Consider the following 22,855-nt stretch of genomic DNA (forward strand, 5'->3'; position numbering starts at 1 on the left):
TACATAGAAATGTCTATTTGTATGTCTCTAAATGTTTTGATGAATTGAACAATGTGGACCCTGTTGTAAACAAGTGTAATGCTTAATTGGGTCGTCCACTCACAGTTAACAGTCTTTGTATTGAGTTTGTGCTTGAAATGTACTGTAAATTCTGCAAACTGTTAATAAATATTTCAATCAATCAATCAATCAATCAATGGATATGGATGACCCCTGTGCAGGATCTCTCAAAGATTTTCATGATTATAATCAGAGCACTGGTGCATATAATTATTCTTGAGTAGTTATATAGTATCTGTGGCTAAAACCAGTCATATAATGTGAGTATTTGAATGCCACAGAACAATGTCACATAACACATCACTGAAAAAGTGTCACATCTGTTTCTGCAGGCATATCTCATAACGGCCAACAGATTACATTTGTATGGTAACATTTATATTTCAGTGTTATAAAAATGATTGCTTGCTTGCTATGGTATTGTTTTTTCATGAATGACACTGTTATTGTATCCTCCAACTGTTCATTTTATGCTAATATCCAACAAATGTACACCTGGTACCATGCATGAATCTGACACAATTCTTAGAGAAGTTATCAGAGAATTCTGTGAACAATAATGGGAATAGTGTTTTGATTTCATAAAGTGCAGATGATGATCTTGCAATAATAGATTATATGCTGCTCTCTGGTGGAGCAACATATATAGCAAATTATGTTAATAGTTATAGATCTATTGGCTGTGATAATTAAATAAAAGAGGAACCAATATTTATTTACATTCTTCTCGCCATAAATAAAGTGTTTATCTATCTGACATGAATAACTGATAACTTTGTAAATGTGTGTGTATGCCAGCCAGAGTGGCAGTGCTCAGACTGTGCCAAAGGATCACAGTAAATCCTGGAGCAGTATACTTGTGGTCATTACAGTGATTAGATCAGTGGAATTAATCTTAAAGACTGTCGTTTGCATGCTGGACAGTGGAACTGTTCTGTCAATATAGAGTCACAATTCATGACTCACCATCTGGCTATAGCTATTACTCACGTTGGCCTTATAACCTATTCACGGGAACTAGCTGATAATCACCAACTCTTTGATTAAACCATAAAGAAACACCAAATCAAATGGTGTGGCTTGCCAAGCCGCGTGTATATCCCAAGCTGTGTATATCCACGGATATCCCAAGCCGTGTATATCCACGGCTCTTTTTTTACCTGTAGGCCTACTATATTTTCACCTGTACTTTGAGATTTTTCCTGTTCTTTTAAACAGAGAGAGAGAGAGGGGGGAGGTAAAGTGTCTAGTTATAGTGAGAGTTGAGGGGGCCCAAGGGGGGTCATCAGCCTCGAGTCTTTTGTTTGAGTGTGCTGGGTCGTTACTACTACAACAACAACAACAACAACAACAACAGATCCACCTGTTGGTGCACGGCGCTGTAACTGGCCAATGTGAAAAGGGTGGGAACTTCGTTTGTATTTGTTTGTTTGACTGTCTGTCTGTCTGTCTGTCTGTCTGTCTGTCTGTCTGTCTGTCTGTCTGTCTGTCTGTCTGTCTGATTGATGGAATGCTTTATTAGCTGTTTGCGAAAATGAAATAAATTAATTATCTACATATAATTAGAAATTGAAAATAAACAAAAGTATAGCCTCTACAAACCTGAGCCATGATCCCATTATGAGCTTGCTTGAGCCTTGAACACATATGAGGCAGTATTTGCCCGCGTCCATCTCATGTTTGATGTGGACGTTCAGGAAGGCAATTATGTCTGAGTGTGAGTTTTATATAATTTTCTGAAACATATGTCACCCTGGTCCAGCCTAAAAAACAAAAACAAAAAAAACACATACATATGGTCAAGTGCAACACTTTTATTGCATACTTTCCCACAATAAAAGGAAGTGTACATTCTGGTACTGGCCACATGATGGCCCTGTTGACTCTATTTCAATATCATTGGTCCTATGGTAAACAAGTGTATGAGCATAATTATGTACACACTGACACAGTACAATGTAGTGTATGTTGTAGGCCCACTGTATGTGGCTGTATGTAAACATTGTACTGTGCATTGTAAGCACTTGAGTAAATGTACTTAGTTACTTTGCACCACTGACCAGCCAATGACCTGCTGAATATAATTGCTAGAGTGCTAGAGAGGGATATGGGTTGACTTGATATTAATGGTCTTAACTCAGAATCTATACATCACACAGTTTAGCTCTTTGGATTAAATCAGAGAGCAGACCTATGGAGCAGACCTGTGCGAACTTGGTGATGTAAAAAAATATATCCGTAGTGTAAAAACTAAAAAGATATCCGTAGTGTAAAACTAAAAAAATATCTCCCGTGAGCAAAACAGGTGTGTGGTAACAACAATGGTAACAATGTCAGTACTTGCAGAGGAGACTCAGTTTCGAATCCCCGCTAGGACAAAGTTGCATAGTATATCTTTAAGTGTCTTGCTCATGGTACACTTCGACACATACATTTAGATCAGTGCCAGGGGTCAAACCAGTGACCTTCTGTTTAACAGGTGGCTTCTATACCCATTCAGCAGGACTGCAATACAGAAGGGCCTATAAGCACAGCATTAACAACATGCAATGCTATGCGTGGTCAAAGTTTGCATTTTACATTGAGTGGTATAGCGCCACCCTTTGGCCAATGGTTGTGGGCGTCGCATCCTCACCATTTGGCAGGGCCACTTACCATATCTCCAAATTTCTCGGAAACCGACTGCACGGTTCAGCCAGAACTGTTATTTTTGGCGGAAGAAGAAAAAAAACAACAAATACAATAAAGGACCTTCAGGACTGCTTGGTCCTTTAATAATAATGGATTGCATTTTTATAGTGCTTTTCTATGACTACAGTGACTATCGTAGACGATACAGAGCCACCTCCCCAACAATATCGCAGAGACAGTTTGATTACTTTTGGACCACAATTATTATGAGACAATTCTAAGATAACCCAATGTTATTCTAAATAGGGAAATATGAGCGAGTGACATCAGGACTTCAGTAGGCGTATTCTACTGTCTGTAGGCCTATGTCTCATTGGGTTGAGAAAAGAACAACTTTCACAGACAAAAGCTTGCCTAAGTACTATAAATTAGAAGACAAACACAGCAGCAGCGGTGCTTTAGCTAACAATAATTTTCTCAAATACTAGTGACTGAGAAATTACTTTTTGGTTGAAAAACTGTCGCCATATGTCTAAACCGTCTCTGAGAGAGATGACATTGGATTGTTTCCGTGCATGTGGGCCAATGTGCTAATGTGTAGCACCATGCACAGCACATACACACGCACACATTTGAATTACAATATTTGTGAGGACATCAATATCTTAGGACGGCAGTTTTATAAATGCCATTATTACCTTTTTTTTAGTTATACTTTAAACTCACAACATGTCGCAGCATGAGTGAACTTGTAGATCTGCTTTGTTGTGCACTGGTGCACAACAAAGTGCAAATCAGACATAAGCCAAACTTTAACCCGTAATATCTAAATCCAACCCCCATCACCCAACCCTAACTGTATAGTCCTAATTTAAAAGCCTAACTTCTTTAACCATAAAACAATTTCTATGTGAGTCAACATGACTATGTTTAGTTGTCAAATTCTAATATATTTTTGTGGGGCCATACTGTAAGAGTAAAATTTACTTTTGTTCCTCAGTTAATGTTGTTTTTAAATGTGCTTTAGATTTTCTTTTTTAGCTTGTGTTCAAAGCAATGCAGCTCAACAACAGACCTACAAAAGTGAGAGAAAACGTTGTGATTTGAACCCCACCCCAGCTGGACTGGTTGTTGATTTGATTGATTGCTTGATTAGTAGACAGCTGCAAGAATGGGAGTGATGTGTTTAAAAGAGCTGCCTTCAGTTGTAGAGCATAGTCTTTCCTTCCTCCCATATTGCAACTGCTGATTTCTTTGCTCATCATTTTGACACTGTGATTGAGGATGGGTGAGTCTGCTTTAGAATTTATTTAATGGTGTTTAATTGGGATTGAACATGTCTGGGGTCATGGCTATTCGGCTGATGGAACGTGCCAGTTTTGTATGGGTTCTTTAATGTTTTCATATTGAATCTGAACTTTTTACTTCAGCAGAAGCAGCAACAGCAGAAGCAACCGGAAAGAAGGTACTTATTGTGTATGCCCACCAGAGCCCTCATTCATTCAATGCTGCTGCTAAGGATGCTGCTGTGGAGGTTCTAACTGCTCTGCCGGGCTACACTGTGGTGGTTTCTGACCTGTATGCTATGAATTTTAAAGCCACAGCTACTGCTGAGGACATCAATGGTGAGGCTTTGAGCTGTTTTAGACACTAAATTCATCTCAATCAGCTTGTGCAGGGAAAATCAAATGTGCTCTCATCTGCAGGAGAGGTGCATAACCCTGAGAATTTCCAGTATGCAAATGAGACCAAACTGGCATGGGAGGAAGAAAAGCTGTCTGCTGACATCACTGTGGAACATAAGAAACTCAAAGAAGCTGACCTTGTCATTTTTCAGGTGAGTTCTCTAAAGGGGGAAAAAACTGCTTGCTAAATATTGCTTTCCCTCAACATGAACTAACTTGTAACTTGTTTCAGTTTCCCATGTACTGGTTCACTGTCCCTGCCATCATGAAGGGCTGGATTGATCGGGTGCTCACACTGGGCTTTGCCTTCACTCCTGAGAAGAGGTACAGTCAAGGAATCTTCAAGGTAAGGAGTCTAAGGACTACTGAATAGCTCTGCATTGGTACATGTTGCTGTCGGGAGGAAACCACCTAACTCAATTTGAGGTTTTAGAAATTCTTTTGCATAATTGCAAATTGAACTCCCTTTTTTGTGTCCTTTGGACAACCTTAACTCCATTGGACCCTCAAACTGTCTGCTAAAGCAGCCAACTCCACTAGCCCCTCTCGGGACCCTCCGTAAAGCTTTTCTGAAATTTGGACGATTGCTTTACGTAGGGGCCCTGTGCATTTCTTCCACGCACTATGGTAGACAGATGTACATGCCCTCCGTTCAGGCCGTGCTGTGGCCTGGTGGTGGTGGTGAGATGTTTCAAAAGATGCATAAAGCGGCTATAGGAGACAACGGAAAGCGATCGTCTTTAAGGATGGTACCGAGAGGGGCTACCAACTCCACCACTTCTCCCCTTCTCATGCAAGTAATTGACAATGCATAGTCCCAATACCAACTTTGACGAGGCAGTATTGCTTTGTTTTCAAAATGTAAGGTTTTCCTGAAAAATGTCCATTTTGGATTTGAGTGATTTCTTCCTGACAGCAGATGTACTGTATTGTTGGCATGTCTTTGAAATTTGACTTTCTTTCTAATCTAGGAGAAGAAAGCCATGCTGTCTTTCACCACTGGGTCTCTGGAGTCTATGTTCAGTGACCATGGCATCAATGGAGACATGAATGTCACCCTGTGGCCAATACAGGTATTGGTTTCCTGAGAACTCTACTGTACATTCCTAACTGAATGTAATGCATTTCAACCAACTAACTGATGACACTTGTGTGTTTTCCCCATCTCCAGAACGGAATCCTGCATTACTGTGGTTTCCAAGTTCTGGCTCCTCAGATCTTCTGGGCCCCGTCACGTGTTGCCTGTGACGTCCGTGACACCATGCTGGAGGCCTGGCGATCAAGGCTGAAGGGTCTCCTGGCTGAGGCGCCACTCTCCTTCACTCCCTCGGACTGCTTCGATGGAGAGACGGGCTTCCAGCTGAAACCTGAGGTCAAGGAGATTCATGCAAACAAGGCGTATGGCATGACGGTGGGAACCCACCTGGGAAAATCGCTTCCACCCAACAGCCAGATAAGAGCTTGAGCTGGGATCTGAGTAACTGTAAAAGTGTTGTCTTTTTCTGAAATAAAGTTAATTTTAAGCCTAAATACATTGTCAAGATCTTTCCCTGGTGTAGCTCCATAACAGATTTCTGTCTTTGTCAAAGTGTCTAATTCAGCCATAACTTACGGTATGCTTGTGCTGCAGTCTCTGCATAAGTGTGACCACTTATTCATTGTGCCTATACAAATGTACTATAGTTAAATTGGTATGTACTGTACTAGGTAATGCCAGGAATGCAACTAAAGCAAATCTACAACATGAGTTTCATTCTGAACAAAGCCAGTATAAGTGAGCTCCTGGCTGCTAAAAGATCTGTAGAAGTTTGGTCACTAGGCTTGCAGCAAAAGCTGTGGGGCTGAGGAAGGGGGAGCTGTGGATCGAATGGTCACCAGTTCCATTCCCGACCCAGAACATCTCTCAAACCCAAAGTGTTATGAATCTTTCAAATATCATTTAATTAGTGACACAAATAGGTAGGTATCTTATTGAGAAAGGCATACAGCTAAGTATATGCTAGTATTTCGTTTTGTTAATTACTTTATCGGTAGTGATATTTTTACTAAAGCTGTATTATGGACTGATATGTGTATGCAGGGGTGGCCTTAGGAATCTGGAGGCCTGTTTCATGACCAAATGAGGCCCCCATATATACCTATGACATAATTATTCTGTTGATATAGGCGTATTGACATGTTTTTTTTTTTTTTTTTGTATTGTATTGACTGTTCAATATCGCTCAGCCATTACACAAGACAAATACGCAGCAACACCTCATCCTGTCGTCCCTCCCCAATAAAGTGTCCCATTTACCTCCCAATGCTGCACATTTGCAGCATTGGGAGGTAAATTATGAAACATAGCAAAGGCCTCCTATTAGTGTGTGATAGATTATACTTTATACAGTGTGCAATCCTTTATTTTCTGTATTTGCACTTCTCCTAGCTGTCCAGCAGATGGTGTTTGTCTCATCGGTCTAGCGTCCATCTTGTGTTTGATTGATTGAAATTTGTATTAACAAATACCAGAATGGGTAGGCTACAGTCCAAGGATGGTACAGGACTACATGGGTAGTTTAATTCGATATACATTTATAATGGCAGTTATATTTGACTGACATACATAAAATGCTATTGCAACGTTATTTACTTTACCTGTTAATAAAAATGAAATGGGCCCTGGCCTAGCGTGCTCAACACCAGCAGTATATGATGAATTTAGCTACATAGAAATGTCTATTTGTATGTCTCTAAATGTTTGTATGTCTTTAAATGTTTTGATGAATTGAACAATGTGGACCCTGTTGTAAACAAGTGTAATGCTTAATTGGGTCGTCCACTCACAGTTGACAATCTTTGTATTGAGTTTGTGCTTAAAATGTACTGTAAATTCTACAAACTTAATAAATATTTCAATCAATCAATCAATCAATGCCGGACTAATTAATTGGTAACACATGTGAAGGAACTTAAAGTGTAGCTGCTTGAAAAGCAGAGCTCGACAGTGCACTCACTTTACACACACACGGATCCATACCTGATAGCCTCTTTTCAGTGTGGCAGGAGATTGTGCTGTGTGTTAAGTTTTCAAGATGAAGGTAATTTAAACTTTTTGTCATATTTTCACAGTTTATAAAATTATCTCGAATTTCAATCATTCGAGCTCTTCATCAACACGTGTATCCTGTCGTGTGAAATAGGCCTGTAAGACCGAGCTCTGAAAAGTGCACCAGCGGTCAAGCTTCATAACTTTTACCTATATGTATTTTCTATGGTAGATAATGATATATTTTATATCCAAACTAGGTGCGGAGTCAATAGTCATACTCTATCTAGTCCATAGTATATGAATGTGAAGCCTGTAGGCCTACCACTCTTATGTTACCACTAGGCTAAACAGCAGGGCAACTGGGTTGAACTACGCGCGTGCAGTGATTAATTCAATGTCCAGAGTTGTTACTTTCGGATATGTCGATCCATTTATTTGATATCCACTTTCTTTCAGCAGTAGTATTCAAACGTAAATAAACTGTGTAAACTTTTAAACAAACAAACAACTGAACCTATCGACCACGCACGGTCGAAACGACACAGTTTTGTTGGTTGTTTAAAGTTTACACAGTTAATTTATGTTTGAATACTACTGCTGAAAGAGTATGGACGCCTGCTTGTCTATAGATTTAGAATAAAGCTTTAATTCAATAGTTTACAGTTGCTGGCTAGTTTGACTTAGGCCTACTTAACTTTATGGAAGTTATTACGGCACCTTGTGTTCTCAAATACAAGCAAGCAAACATTATACCCCAGACCCCCACCATGAGCTAGGGGAAACTTAGCCTGGGTATACCCTTCCCTCGCCAGATTTGCATTGGGAAACTATGAAGTTTTGTTAGACAATTTGCTGTAATGCTGAGTTTTGCTGACCTTGTGCCACTTGTCAAGTCGAGGAAGATCTAATTAACAAGGCACAGGGGAATAACACATCTTGTTTGATGAATTGAACATGGTGGACCCTCTTGTAAACAAGTGTAACGCTTAATTGGTTTGTCCCCTCACAGTTAACAGTCTGATGCGTCATCCTGTTGAGAGGGTTATCTAATAGTCCAATAAACAGGCTGTACACTTAAAATTATGGATTCACAAGATCTGGCATTTATTGATTGCCCACAATTATCCCAAATTGAATGGTCATGTGATATATACATGTGAACAGCAAAGACATATAAAGCAAATACGACCTGTTACGTCACGAATTCGGATTCGATCATTATCAGTCCACAGATTTGGGGGCCCCGCGAAGCACAGGACAGAGAGCTTGTCTATCCTGGAGAATTCTGACGTGTCCCTCTCTGCCCTGACAATATATACAGTACAGTCGCAATCTCACTGAAGTGACCTTGCATACACACAGCTCAGGCGGCACACTCTGAAAGTAATGGTAACTGCTTGAAGGGTCTACTTTACCCCACCAGCCCTCCTTGGTAATGAGTAATCAATTACCAGATATCATACAGACGTTCGAGGGGCACACCAATTCAGGGACGGTAGAACACTGCATTCAGGGGTTAGTGGTACACAGACATTGAATTCCAAAAGATGAAAAATAAAAAAGAATGACAATTAATAGTCAGGTCAATCATATGAATAGAAGTACATTGCGTCACTGATGCGGAAATCAAATCAACCATAAATCACATTGTACATATCAAACTTCTTGTAGTATTTTACTTATTGTCAGACATCATTTTGAGGCATCGTGCAGGTGGACACTGGTGGTGTGGAAAACCAAGTTAGTATGCGTGTGGAAACCTGTAAAATAGTAAAACCACTCCTTTTTTGGGGAAACCAACCACTAGGAACGTTCATTTTGTTCCTACCATTCGGCATTGTTCCATGTCCTGCACACTGAAAACATGTTGACAAAAATTGTACTCCGGGATGCCCTTGGGGGGCAGAGTTCTCGCGCGGGGGAGGGATGGGCAATTGTTTATTTGCCCATCCATCCTGTTGTCCAGTGGGTAATTGTTATCGCGAGTCGCAACCCGACGTATAGGCCTTGAACTGCTTAGGCTCCGGTATGCAAGGCACAAGGTGACAGGGCAGTTCGCACTTCCCATCAGGTGATTTTAGGACCAAACTCGTATCCCCCATTCGAACCAGAGACAGGGCCGTCTCTGCTCCAGGGGCGGTGGCACGAGCTGATGGTGCACTGCTCCTTGTCCCGCAGCGTCCCGCAGCGTCTGCAAGCCTGCAAGCCTGTCCAGGTGGAAGTTGTGATGGACTCCTTGGTGCTTGGGTATATGAACCCCGCCTGGGTACTCTCTGACTGACCTGTTATGGAAGCAAAAACTCGCAAAACAGTTCCCCTCCCCCCTTCATCGACAAGTATATATATATTTTTTTAAACATAAGGTTCTAGAACTCCTGGTGTGTCTCATATTTACATATTTGAAGTTCAACACTGGGTGTAGCTGTGTTTTTGTTTTCATACTTACAGTTTTGTTGACAACTGTAGAGGAACCACAACAAGGACAACAGCAAGATAACAGAAGCACACAACATTCTTTTTGCCGGCACGTATAATCATTCAAGGAGGTTATGTGATTGGGTTTTTTTGCATATGTTAGTAAGTTAGTTATTTAGGTCGCCTTCGGTTTGATTGACATACACAGAATCACAGATAAATGTATTCAGTGACAATAAAACGGAATAGGTCACGGCTCGGTCATCCTACCCAATGATTTGTTGAATCCACCCAGGTGTCCCTCCTGGATATGAACTTGACACCTTGTTGTCCATGAGGGTCTTAATTTTGGTCTGTAGTCCACTTAAGTAAAATTTGGAAAGTCTGGGTCTGTGTTGCATCCTGACCTTGTATGTGAGTGTACCCCCTGATATTATGCTTACGCTCCACACACCTTCAGACATTGACGTCCCCCTGATCCTGTAGAGAATTTATTAGGGAATTTATAGGATTAGGGTTACTCTCAGGGTTACCCTCTCCCCTCCTTCATGTGACATATTATTGACACATTAAAACATATTATTGACATTTAAGTTTTTCAGAACTCCCTCCTGGACACCTCCTGTGGGACAAATTGTTAGTTACTTTTGATTATACATTTTGGCAATTAATCCCTCTGTTGGGGGGGATTGGTTATTTTGATTCAACCCAGACCTTTGCAAACCAATTATTCAAAGACATGAGCTTCCCGCATGCTCTCCGTCCCTCCTTGACACATACCAGGCCAGAATGACCCTCCTAGAACTCACTCATGTTTAACCACCTCTCTTGGGGAGATAATATTGAAAGAACGCTTATTTTCAGTATTTGATTTTTGTTCACTATTTTTATTGTGTTACATACTCTATATTAATTTTTGTAGTTGGTCTTCCCCTTACATTTTATTCCTCATTTTTGTAATTGTACCAATTTATATTGACCCCGTGTTTTTTTCTCTGTGTTTTCATTATAATTTCAACTTGATTTGATATTGAACCTTTGGGAAAGGTCACTTAATTTTGTAATTTGGACTCCCAGAGGGAACTTTTTCCCCCGAAAATAGCCGCTCTACATGCTGCCGCGTTGACATGGCATTATAATGGCCCGACGTGCATTCATACCATACACAAACACTCACACAGTTGCTACTAGTATGGAAGTCTATGGTGCTGCTCTCTCCTGGACACCTCCTGTGGCTTTGTACACAATTTTATGGTTCACCGGTGTCATATATTAGAAGTAGCCTACACCTAATCTAATTAAACCATAGAGAAAGGAGCTCTCTAAAACAAACTTCCGACTGTACTGTAGTGAAAACCCGTGTCAAAGCATCGGATCAGTACTGACCGCTAGACGCGGCTAGTCAAGACTCCCTATTCCATTGACAACATGATTGACATTCAAGACACCAGGAACAGCATTACAGTACAGAATTTTTTCCAAAATGGTTCAGCTCCATTGTTACAAGAGCCTTTTTATGCAATAACCTACATGTTTTCACTTAAACTCTGCTATCTCAGTGCCACGATATCCAAATAAGTCAAACACTTCAAACTGGTTCTAACACCTGCGCATTTACACATTTCCAAGATGGAGGGAGGGCAGATGAAAGACAGAGAAAAGTATCTAAAGAAACAAAATATATATATCTTCATATTTCTCCTGAGCGTTCTCCCCATGGCGCATTTACACATAACCAAGATGGAGGGAGGGCCTAGGGAGATCGACGAAGGAGAAACTAAGAATAATTAAAGATATTTATATTTCTCCTGAGCGTTCCGCAAAAATGCACTTTTTATGGAGGGAGGGTACCTAGAGGAACAGATGTTCCCCCCTGCACGCATTTACACAGTTTAGAGCGCACTGCAGAAGACCCAGGAGAAAGATGGTCAATAAAAGATAAAAAAGACATAACATTGATCTGCCAGAGTTTAACTATAATAACACATATCTCTTGATATAATATCTCATTGACTCCTACTTTAGGCTACTTATGACTCCATTTATCTAATTACACGACAACCATACCAACATGAGGCCTATTAATGAAATTTTGCATTATTTACTCATACATTAATATCATGGGGACCCTGCTTAAGGTGTCCGTGGACACTTTTGGGACACTGCTTTGGGATCGTTATTTGGTGCATCTTCTATAGATCTGCTCCCTGTTTGTATTTTGCCTGGAACTCCACAAAGTTCCCCATAGACACTGAATAATGACACATTTTACTTTAAATCTTACTTACATTAAGGTAAACTTACTTAAATTTGAAGTACTGTACTTACTTGGTCAATTTGAGCTATTTTTCAAAGACCACTAAGATTTATATTTAAGTTAAACCTTTTGGCCCTGCCTCCCTTTTTTTTTTTAGTTCTATATCTCATTTGGCCCTTTTAGGAAAAATACTTGCCCCCCCCTGGTCAATCATTGAAGCGTGACACCGCTCAAAACTAGTCGAAGTGGGGGTAAACATCTGTTTATTGCGTGCTATACAGCGCACTATATTGTTACCCGAATTGTGGCCCTGTTCCAAAATTCCTGAACCTCTCTCTTATCTAATCCAAAACAAATGGTCGGCCCCTTGAAGGCACAAACCCGACAAAGCTTTAGTTTTTCCAAATTATTTAATTATTTTCAATTTTATTCACTCCATTTAGTATATATATATATGACTTTCCTGTGCAGTTACTTATTATGTCAAATTAGCATAAACGAGAAAACTATCCCCTAGGGTGCGAGTGTATGACCGTCTAAGCCTATAGCACTTATTTGATTTCCAGTTTCTTCTCACTTATTGTTTTCTGCACTATTATGCTGTAGCTAGGTGCCACTTGACTATAATCTTTAACACGGGTGAAACACTACATTGACACCCACACTTGTACTATTTATTTTGCTGAACGTGCCCCCACTCAGTTCCCTAAATGTATTTTCATGAAGTGCGTGTATATACTCTATATACTGTGTAGGCCTACAAAAGGGGCGAGGGATAGGGGGATGATTCTCTGTTCAATCAATTACTTTACACTATGGTTTTGTCCGAGTGCCTTCCCTTACCTTTGAAAATATATAGTTTGATCGTGGTACTTTAATTGCATGTAACTACATTTAATCCCCCTAATTTATTTGTCTTTAGTATTGTGTTTTTGTACCAACGGCGCCCAACCCTACGCAATCGCGCATTTATAATTTGTCATGAGAGTGTGTAAATCCACACTCATGCTTCTACTGTGTACAACTGTGGCAGGTCCAATATTTGATTTTAAATGGCTTTGGGCCTCTACTTGGGCAGAGTGGTGCAGGCAACGCACCCCTGGCCCATGACCTTGAGCAGTGTGGTCAGTGTCTCTGTGAGTGACTCCCCAGCACTCGGAACAGTTCTTTTTCTCCATAGCAGGTGGCATAGCAGTCTGGTGGCTGTGTGTGTCTGGCCCATGTGCTTAACCCAGTGCAGCACGGTCAATTCAATGTCTCTCAGCAAGTCCCCCCCCCCCAACTCTGGAGCAGCGGTGGTGGTCTTGTGCTGGCTGGTTGCTGCAGTCGACAATGTCTCTTTGGTGGAACAGAGTGTACAACTGTCTCTGGAGATACGACAGTAGGCTGATGCATATGAAATCAAATATCCTCCCACCTGTGTTGTTGATTTTTTAGACTATGCCCCCTCCTTCCTGGTCCCCTTCTAAGTTATGGTGTTGCTGGATTGCAACTTTACTATGCGGCGTTTGTACAAAATCACAATTTGTCTTTCCCCTAATTTGACCCTAAACTATATTTCACTTGTGGAAAGTAAACACGTACTTCCTTAGCTCAATTAAGTACAATCTTGGGATGTTTTTATATAGTTTGAGTATTCACTTGTTTCACAATTACTTCACCACTACATAATTTGAACTATTTTACTTATTTTGCAAATATACCTAGACTTATATATATACTATACTGGGCGTTCAAGCTTGTGGATTGGCTATTTGTCCCTACACTCATTTTTAAATGTACACTCTCCCTTTGCACTTCGGCATTCTACACAATGAGTCTTACTTTTACTTTGAGTATGTTTGATTACTGAACAGGGCAAGGCCCTTCTACATGGGGCCATTTGATTCGCTTACTGGTGTACTTTTATTAAGTATATTTTTGAATTCTGGACTTTATTATTTACTCACTCTGGTGTTACTTACACTAATTACACTTTGAAAACAACATACTTTTTGTCCCCCCATTCAAATACCCCACTATTTAGTCCGAGTCAGCCCCCTCCCACCCCTCCAGTAGTTGTACTAAAATTTTACTCGCTACACGCTCCCAACCTGCCGACTGTGTTCTGCCTCTGGGCCATTTTAGTGCAGTAGGAAATCCGTGATCCACTTAATTACAATACCATTCACCAAATTATGAGTACTAACAACCACAAAATAAATGGAAATAGCTGCTCCACCAGCTCTCCATGTTCACTCATTTTGCCTGTGATAGCTGCCAGGTGCCATTTTTGTCCTGATTCCCTTCATGTACACTATTCAAGGGGGGGTCCATTTTTTTTTACAGAGGGCTATTAGCTACTAGTGTTGTGCCACATTGTGGCCACAGTGTACATATATTCACTTATATTAACTTAATGTATAATTTTCTTCTATATTTTGTCGCCCCAAGTTGAACATGGCTAGATTTCAACTACTTTTATCGCAATTAAGAACACAACTTATAACCTGTGGTCAGACAGCATAACCATAGTATATAATGATAATTCAAAAAATGTTGTTTTTTATTAATTTTTCCCTGGCTGTGTGGTGCATTTATGACTATAGACCTGATGGTACTCTAATGAAAATGATTGTTTCCGCTATACTCTGGTACTCCAGCGAAGGCTAAGATCAATTTGCCCTCGTGACCTACACTTCAAAGACAACATCACGACCCTGCCCACTTTTACTGACCCACAACATCCTGTCACTTGCGTCCCCCCCCCCCTTTAACCTCTCTCTTATGGAGGGAGGTAAAATCTATGTAAAAATCCCTCCTAGATGGTGTACACTTACAATATCCCCTTTAATGTGAACCCCACCCCTCTTACCGTTTTATTTTATTTTAGTCTGGTTTACATGTATTGAATACACTGGGGTTTTCCCCTGAACTGAATTCACACTTTGCAATTTATTCAGTCATTATTATTTTAATCAGACCCTACCCAACCCTCCCATAGTTCACGTACTATTATGTTTTATACTTGACTTTATTTATTCGATTATTATGATACCTTTCTCTCCCCCCCCACCCACTGCATGTGAAATTGAATATTATTGGGGCTTATGGTTTTGTAAATTGATTTCTTCCCAGATATCAAGCTTAAGGCCTGTCTACCGCTCAAATATTAGAACATTACTCCCCCCTTCTTTTAGAAGCGCACAAACGCGCACAGTCCAGATGGCAAAAAGTATTGACAGAAAGGCTATCTTTGTTTTGTGAAGAGTGAATTTCTACTCCCCGGAGTATTTTTTTTTACTTAATTACAAATTTTAGTATCTTGCGAGCGCTACTGGGTACCACGTGACATTTCCATTCAACTTCACACATTCTCTATCACACAAACCATCACACATGCACCCGCGTGCACACACGTGCATATGCGTGGCGAATATTTTACACTACATTCACCTGCAACCATTTTAATATACATACAAATAAGTTTACAGAAGAACATAATCAAAAATGTACAGTTATTTTATTATTTTTTTGTCTTTTTCTGGATCCTTAATTTTCTCTTTTGTCATGACTAGCCTTCCCTGGCTTTTGCCCTCCCTGGCATATCTGTGCCCTAAGCAACAGATCTCTTAGCCCCCTGGCTTTTTCCTTCCCTTAGGCTTGGTTGATGTATCGATATTACCATTTACCGCGATATTTGAAATCAATATCTATAAACAACTATAATTTGCCTAATAACTCAGTGCCCATGCATTGACTGGCACCGACGCCGAATTTCCAGCCAACCTAAAAAAGGTAATTGATAATACCGATATCAAAAAATCAATATCACCCAAGCCTCGTGCTACAATAATGTCTGATTAGGACATATTGAATTCACCATCTCTGTGCTTATAAAGCAACAGATCTCTTAGCCCCCTGGCTTTTGCCTTCCCTGGCATATCTGTGCTTATAAAGCCACAGATCTCTTAGCCCCCCCTGGCTTTTGCCTTCCCTGGCATCTCGGTGCTACAATAATGTCTGATCAGGACCTATTGAATTCACCCCTTCTCTGTCTGATCAGGACATGGCCTAATGGCTCCTCTGTGTCTAAGAAACAGATAACTTTTTACATAATATACATTTATCCGGATATCTCCCTTCATTAGACACTCAGGACCTTGAGGTTCAACCCTGGAGCCCTAAGTTTCCATCCTTGAACCACAGTTTCCCCAGTGAACTCCACCTAGTAACTCTATTCACCAGACCCCTTATATAGGTGGTCGGCAATTATTAATAATATTATTATTATTTATTCTATTATCATGACTATTATTTTCTATCTAGTTTCCCACTGGCCAGGTGAGAAACTGAAAATATTGTGGATATTATTATTATTTTCACAGCACCACTTGATTGATTGATTGGTTTTTTTATATTTATATATTTATTAAATCACCTATAACCCCTTTTTAGAAGCGCACAACAGTGCACCAAGGCGTCTTTTTTTTAAAGAAAATTCCAAGCAGCAAAAAGTATATAATATGCATGTGGGCGTGGCGTATCTGGGGAAGCGCCCAGATAACACTTGAGAAAAGGAAATTATGATTTTATGCCTCTCGGTTCAATAATTATTAAACAAACACATGAAATAGGCTGTTACCAGGCCACCGTGTGGCCACCTTGTGCAATTTTTCAATTAATTTTCTGAATTATTATTGTTCTCATCTCCAATGTTTGTAGTTATGGAATGGTTATAACCTTTTTATTAAAAGTAAAAATAAAAGTCAATTAAGTCAAACGTCACCTGTCTACACGTCAAGATAAGCGAGCAATCAGTCCATGTCGGGTAACTATCAGTTTCCTACTGTCCAATGCAGAGGGAATAGTTGGTCATCATATCTGTCTACTGGTAGTCAGAAGAGGAACATGGTCTATGTTTGTCAGTAAAAATAAAACCAATAAATATTAAATCAAATCAAACCAAAATTATGGGCTTTTATAGTGCCACCATGTGGCCAACTTGTGTACTTATTTTCCAATTAATTTTCATAATTATTATGACACTCCTATTATATTTTTGTAACCATGGCGCTTACAGTTTCCCAAGGAAAAATGTTTGCTCCCCTTTGAAAACGGTCTCGTCTGGAGCTGTCAATGTGTTAAATGGTGAAATCTACAATTTTTTCCCAGCCGGGTTTTTAGGGAGGGTATTCACACAACCTTCATTTACACAACATTACCCACCTCACTGACTTCTTATCTGACTCCATTTGCTCTCTCTCTGGGTAATTTGTGTCCCCCAAAAACTGGGGAGGTTGTATTTTATGATTTGACATAACGGGACAACTTGTGCATGTCCAGTGGTGGAAAGTAACCAAGTACCTCTACTTAAGTACTGTACCTAAGTACAACTTTGATGCCGATACTTTTGCACTTTTACTCAAGTACTTTTTCAATTCCGTACTTTTACTTGTGAAGGAGTAGTTCTAAATTGCAGTATTGGTACCTCCACTTAAGCAAAATAACTGAGTACCTATTCCACCACTGTGCATGTCCCAGGTTTTTTTTGACCCACTCAATGTCGCAAATCCCTCCTCTGAGTGGCAGGACTTGGTGTACTTTTCAATTTATCAATATTTTTTAGACAGGCGCCAGGCTGAGACACAACAAAACCAGTTCCCATCACATTCCGGGCCCAGACGCACACACACATTGCACACACACTGATAAGAAAAGCGCCTCGCTGTGGCAGGGTGTGTGGGGCACGACACTGCACTAGCACACACACACATTCAAATACGCATGCCCACACACACTGCCCGCACGCACACACATCCAACTACGCATGCACACACACACAAAGGCGCATGCACAGACACTGCACTGTCATCCCCACTGCTAGGCGCACATACACACACATTGCACGCACCTTCCGCTTCCCCTTACACACCGAGTCACACGCACGCACACGCGCGCACACGCCCGCACACACACATACTTTTACAGCGAGCGCCTCCATTTTCCATTCTTTTTTTTCAGCAAAACATCAAAATCAACAGAGCTATACCAGCGGGTATAGGATATTTCACTTATGCAAACACGAACACAGTTGGCAACAAACAGAGCATAGCGTGTTCACAATGGTATCACATCCAAACATTATCACTTAAAATTGATTCCCCATTTAGATAAAACTAATAAGCCGACCTACACACAGCCCCAAGCTGGTAGAAATCTGCATCCAAATGCATTTTTTAAAGGCCCTTTCTAGCCAGCTATGGGGCCATGTCTAGACTACAATACTGGTCAAAATGACCCAACCTGCTGGACAAGATAACCGCTTTCAATCACGTCGGGGTCGTCACGCTGATGCGTCATCCTGTTGAGAGGGTTATCTAATAGTCCAATAAACAGGCTGTACACTTAAAATTATGGATTCACAAGATCTGGCATTTATTGATTGCCCACAATTATCCCAAATTGAATGGTCATGTGATATATACATGTGAACAGCAAAGACATATATGAAAGCAAATACGACCTGTTACGTCACGAATTCGGATTCGATCATTATCAGTCCACAGATTTGGGGGCCCCGCGAAGCACAGGACAGAGAGCTTGTCTATCCTGGAGAATTCTGACGTGTCCCTCTCTGCCCTGACAATATATACAGTACAGTCGCAATCTCACTGAAGTGACCTTGCATACACACAGCTCAGGCGGCACACTCTGAAAGTAATGGTAACTGCTTGAAGGGTCTACTTTACCCCACCAAGTCTTTGTATTAAGTTTGTGCTTGAAATGTACTGTAATTCTGCAAACTAATACATATTTCAATTAATCAATTTATTGTTAATACAAAAAGTGAGGGGTGCCCACTGGGGCTGCCACATTACGTCACTGCTAGGTTATTAATATTGTATTTGTCTTGCAGCTGAACATTTCTTTCCCGGCTACTGGCTGTCAAAAGCTAATTGAAGTGGATGATGAAAGAAAACTTAGAATCTTTTACGAGAAGCGCATGGCTACTGAGGTGCCTGCTGACCCTCTTGGAGATGAGTGGAAGGTAAGAAATGGTATATTAAATGCATGATTATAGATTTAGTATTTATGACACAATGTATGGTAATATTGTAAACCAGAAGCCCCTTGGACTTCCCTGTAGTAAAGGGGAGATGGCCTACTGTATGTGTGTTGCCATAAACTGGAGCTGCTCTACCTTGGCAACGTAGTTGATGGTAGTGTATGCATGCATTGCATAACTCCCAAGACCTGCAATATCAGAAACGATAAATGATTTGTTCTAAATGTAGGTAAACTGTAGAGTCTACACTCTACAGTTTACCTACATTTAGAACATATCACTAGATTTTGTATGCATAATGCATGCATGACTTACATGTCATGTACTGCACATTGTAAGCACAGTAGCACACCCTTTCACTGCCCTGTAGTTGTTAAGGGGGGATAGCGTGTTGCTATAGTAACTGTGGAGCTGCTTTAACAGATGCAACCTGACTTAACCATGTCTGAAGTTGAACTGCATTGCTCTCTCAATCACAAAATCTGAACTCTCAGCTTGGGAGACATTAAACCTAGCAAAGGATAAAATACTTGTTAATGTTGAAATAGTTCATTAATGCAGTACAGTAAATGTTCATGTCATTATCTGCTCATGCAGGGCTATGTGGTGCGCATCAGTGGAGGCAATGACAAACAGGGATTCCCAATGAAGCAGGGTGTGTTGACCCAGGGCCGTGTGCAACTTCTGCTCTTCAAGGGCCACTCCTGCTACCGCCCCCGCAGGACTGGCGAGCGCAAGCGCAAGTCTGTGCGTGGTTGTATTGTCGACGCCAACCTCAGCGTTCTCAACTTGGTCATCGTCAAAAAAGGTAATGCACTTGTATAGGTTATTTTTGCAACGGATATGATTTGGACCTTGTCTGACATGAGAAATGAAACATTGACATGTCAACTTTTAGGCTTGATGGGGTTTGCTACTAATGGTTCCCGATTGCTTGGTGCAAGTAAGGTGTCTGCAATCGCCTCCAAATTACTAAAATGGCGAGCTATGCTAGTTTACGATGGAGTTCTTACTGTTTGTATGCAACTTTAGAATGTGAAATTTGAGCTTTGTAGATGATCAATAATAATAATCACACTGCCTATATACATTTTTTAACTTTTCTGACTTTCATGTCCTGTACTAACTCACTCAGGTGAGAAAGAAATTCCAGGACTGACTGATGGCACTGTACCACGTCGCCTGGGTCCCAAGAGGGCCAGCAAGATCCGCAAGCTCTTCAACCTGTCTAAAGAGGATGATGTGAGGCAGTACGTGATCAGGAGACCTGTGAAAAAAGAAGGTGAAATTTGGTACCGTGTTCTGTCCAGCATAATGGGTACAAATTGTATGTGCCTGTGTTGCTCAAGCACCTATGTTTAGTGTGTCTGAATAAATGCAAGCATGGCTATGGCCTCCTAAAACATTCTTTAAGCCTCTACTTGGTTACTGGCGTCACCAGGGGTCTATAATTGCATCATCAGTGGCACATGGTAACGGTGGGTCCTGATGCAGGCTACTTTACTCTCAATCAGGCAAGAAGCCCAGAACCAAGGCACCCAAGATCCAGAGGCTGGTCACACCTCGCGTGCTACAGCACAACAGGCGCCGCATTGCACTAAAGAAAAGGCGTGCCCTGAAAAACAAAGAGGAGGCCTCGGACTATGCCAAGATGCTGGCCAAGAGAATGAAGGTATGTGAAATAAATCGGCCAGTCATTGAGTTAAAAAGTTTGGTTGCTGTCAATTTGGTGCTTGCTGAAAATCCACAGGTTGATGCAGGAAAAAAAGTATAGTTTTTACAGCATTCCCATGAATCCTACAAAACTACTGCAGGGCTTCTGTCATATACTTGGTGCAAACTGTCCTGCAACTGTATTTGACCGACATGTTTTTGTTGTACAAACAGGAGGCCAAGGAGAAGCGGGCAGAACAAATTGCCAAGAAGCGCCGCATTTCTTCTATGAAGGCAGTCGCCTCAAAAGCATCCACATCAAAAACTGAGTGAAGAAAATTACTGATGTGCACCACATAAGCCAGCAAGATGTTTGTGCTGAAATTAATAAAACTAGTCTGAAATAAACATGCTAAATTCTTTCCCCCACTTAAGTTGTGAGTTTGTTACTGTAATATTAGTACTTAGATGAGGTGCACAAACCAAGACATTGAAGGCTTATGCAGGGCTTAAAGTTCTCAGTCCTGGGGACTGATTTCAGTCCTGAGGATTTCTTAGGGGTCATTTAATGGCATCAGTGTAGATTTGCAAAAAGAAATAAATCAGTCTTGGGATATTTATTGCTTTAAGCCCTGCTTGCTGCATGATAGCAAATCCTACAGTAGGAGTAGTCTAGTTGTCGTTTTCCACTGGTAACATTGTGCATTGCTGGGGTTGTACCGATCACGTCATTTTCAAATGGCCGTGATCGGGACATCACTAGTATCAATTAGACTGGATATTGTCTGTCATATTAGTTTAGGCACTTGGTAGTGCTAAATTGTTTAGAAGGACAAACTAATATCCATCTGACACACTAGCTAATTTAAAGGGGAATTTTACGTTGCTGCATTGAACATTTAGATATTCAGACTTCCTCCTATAGTCCATTTTATTAGACTCATGGAAAACAACTGGAAAACAACTAATTTGATACGGATTTCTAGTCTGGGAAGTGCTGTTTTCCACATTTTAATCAAAAGGTTCAGAATTGGGGGTTAGGTGCTTGAAGGTATGGATGAATATCTGTTTTAAAGGGCTTGGACATGGGTTTTTTTTATTTCAAATTTTTGTGAGCATTCATTTTTCTAAGCTTCTTAAAAATCACACCTGTGTGAAGTGGGCCATTTTATCATCATACATCTCATTCCGGCCAATCACAATTTGTGTCCTCACTTTTGTCTTCAATGTTTGTGTTTACACAAACACTCAACGCTGGGTGTAGGAGGCCCCTCAAAAAAGAAAAGTGATGTGTGATTATCTCCAATCCAGTTCCCTGTAAAATGAGGTGGTGGGTACTGGGATGATCATGAGGTCAATAGTATGGAATTTTAATATGAACATAAGCAGTGATGAGCAGCTTTGGGATGTTCTTTAATGGAAGTCAGATGATGGACTGTCATGGTTTAATGCTGCTATATTCAGAATGAACCATGTTCACTGAACAGACATTGAAACCGCAGCTACTCACACAAACACAAACAAAGCCAGGGCGAGCATACGTAGCCCAATGAAAACTGAAGAGAAATTGTGCCCAATTTCCGAGAGACAGCAAGATCCTTTTTCGACCCCGACGGCTGTGGAGATTCCTGTATTTAGCTTTTAAGCCTCGGTTGGCGTTATTTGAGGAGCATTGGCGTTTAAATCTTTTCACATGTCTCTCCAAATCCTCATTAGACCGCCTGCAACTGGTTCAGAACACTGCTGCCAGATTGCTGACCAGGTCCAGGAGATCCTGCCACATCACACCCATCTTGTTTTCCTTGCACTGGCTCCCAGTAAATTATATAATTCATTTTAAAATTCTTGTCATCACACACAGAACCCTCCATGGTCAGGCACCCACATATATTTGTGACTTACTCCACCCATATGTTCCTAGAAGGCCTCTGAGATCCTCATCCCAAGCCCTGCTGGTCGTTCCACCCACAAAACTAAAAACTAAAGGTGATCAAGCCTTTTCTAGTTTAGCCCCCAGGCTATGGAATGACCTCCCGGAGCACCTGAAATCTGTGGCCTCAGTGGACCTTTTGTTG

General features: G+C 40.8%; 2 protein-coding genes across 2 annotated transcripts; both read left to right on the forward strand.

The window, feature by feature from the left end:
- Positions 1–3,975: 3,975 nt before the first annotated feature.
- Positions 3,976–5,862, forward strand: LOC310866906 (ribosyldihydronicotinamide dehydrogenase [quinone]-like; the record flags this gene model as incomplete). Its single annotated transcript, XM_083776702.1, has 6 exons — positions 3,976–3,979; positions 4,122–4,316; positions 4,398–4,528; positions 4,609–4,722; positions 5,348–5,449; positions 5,548–5,862. The coding sequence occupies 6 exons, from the start codon at positions 3,976–3,978 to the stop codon at positions 5,839–5,841; spliced, it is 840 nt and encodes a 279-aa protein (XP_083632828.1). The 3' UTR covers positions 5,842–5,862.
- Positions 5,863–7,419: 1,557 nt separating this feature from the next.
- Positions 7,420–21,145, forward strand: LOC310866772 (small ribosomal subunit protein eS6-like). Its single transcript, XM_083776510.1, has 6 exons — positions 7,420–7,456; positions 18,978–19,109; positions 19,725–19,935; positions 20,263–20,409; positions 20,642–20,799; positions 21,015–21,145. The coding sequence occupies exons 1-6, from the start codon at positions 7,451–7,453 to the stop codon at positions 21,111–21,113; spliced, it is 753 nt and encodes a 250-aa protein (XP_083632636.1). The 5' UTR covers positions 7,420–7,450; the 3' UTR covers positions 21,114–21,145.
- The last annotated feature ends 1,710 nt before the right edge of the window (positions 21,146–22,855 follow it).

Source organism: Protomyctophum parallelum (assembly GCF_964188405.1).
Source record: "Protomyctophum parallelum genome assembly, chromosome: 11".
Classification (NCBI taxonomy): Eukaryota; Metazoa; Chordata; class Actinopteri; order Myctophiformes; family Myctophidae; genus Protomyctophum; species Protomyctophum parallelum.

Coding starts and splice junctions, on each gene's coding strand:
- LOC310866772 (XM_083776510.1), top strand. Junction 19,936..20,262: donor CTTGGTCATCGTCAAAAAAG/GTAATGCACTTG, acceptor TAACTCACTCAG/GTGAGAAAGAAATTCCAGGA. Junction 20,800..21,014: donor TGCTGGCCAAGAGAATGAAG/GTATGTGAAATA, acceptor TTGTACAAACAG/GAGGCCAAGGAGAAGCGGGC.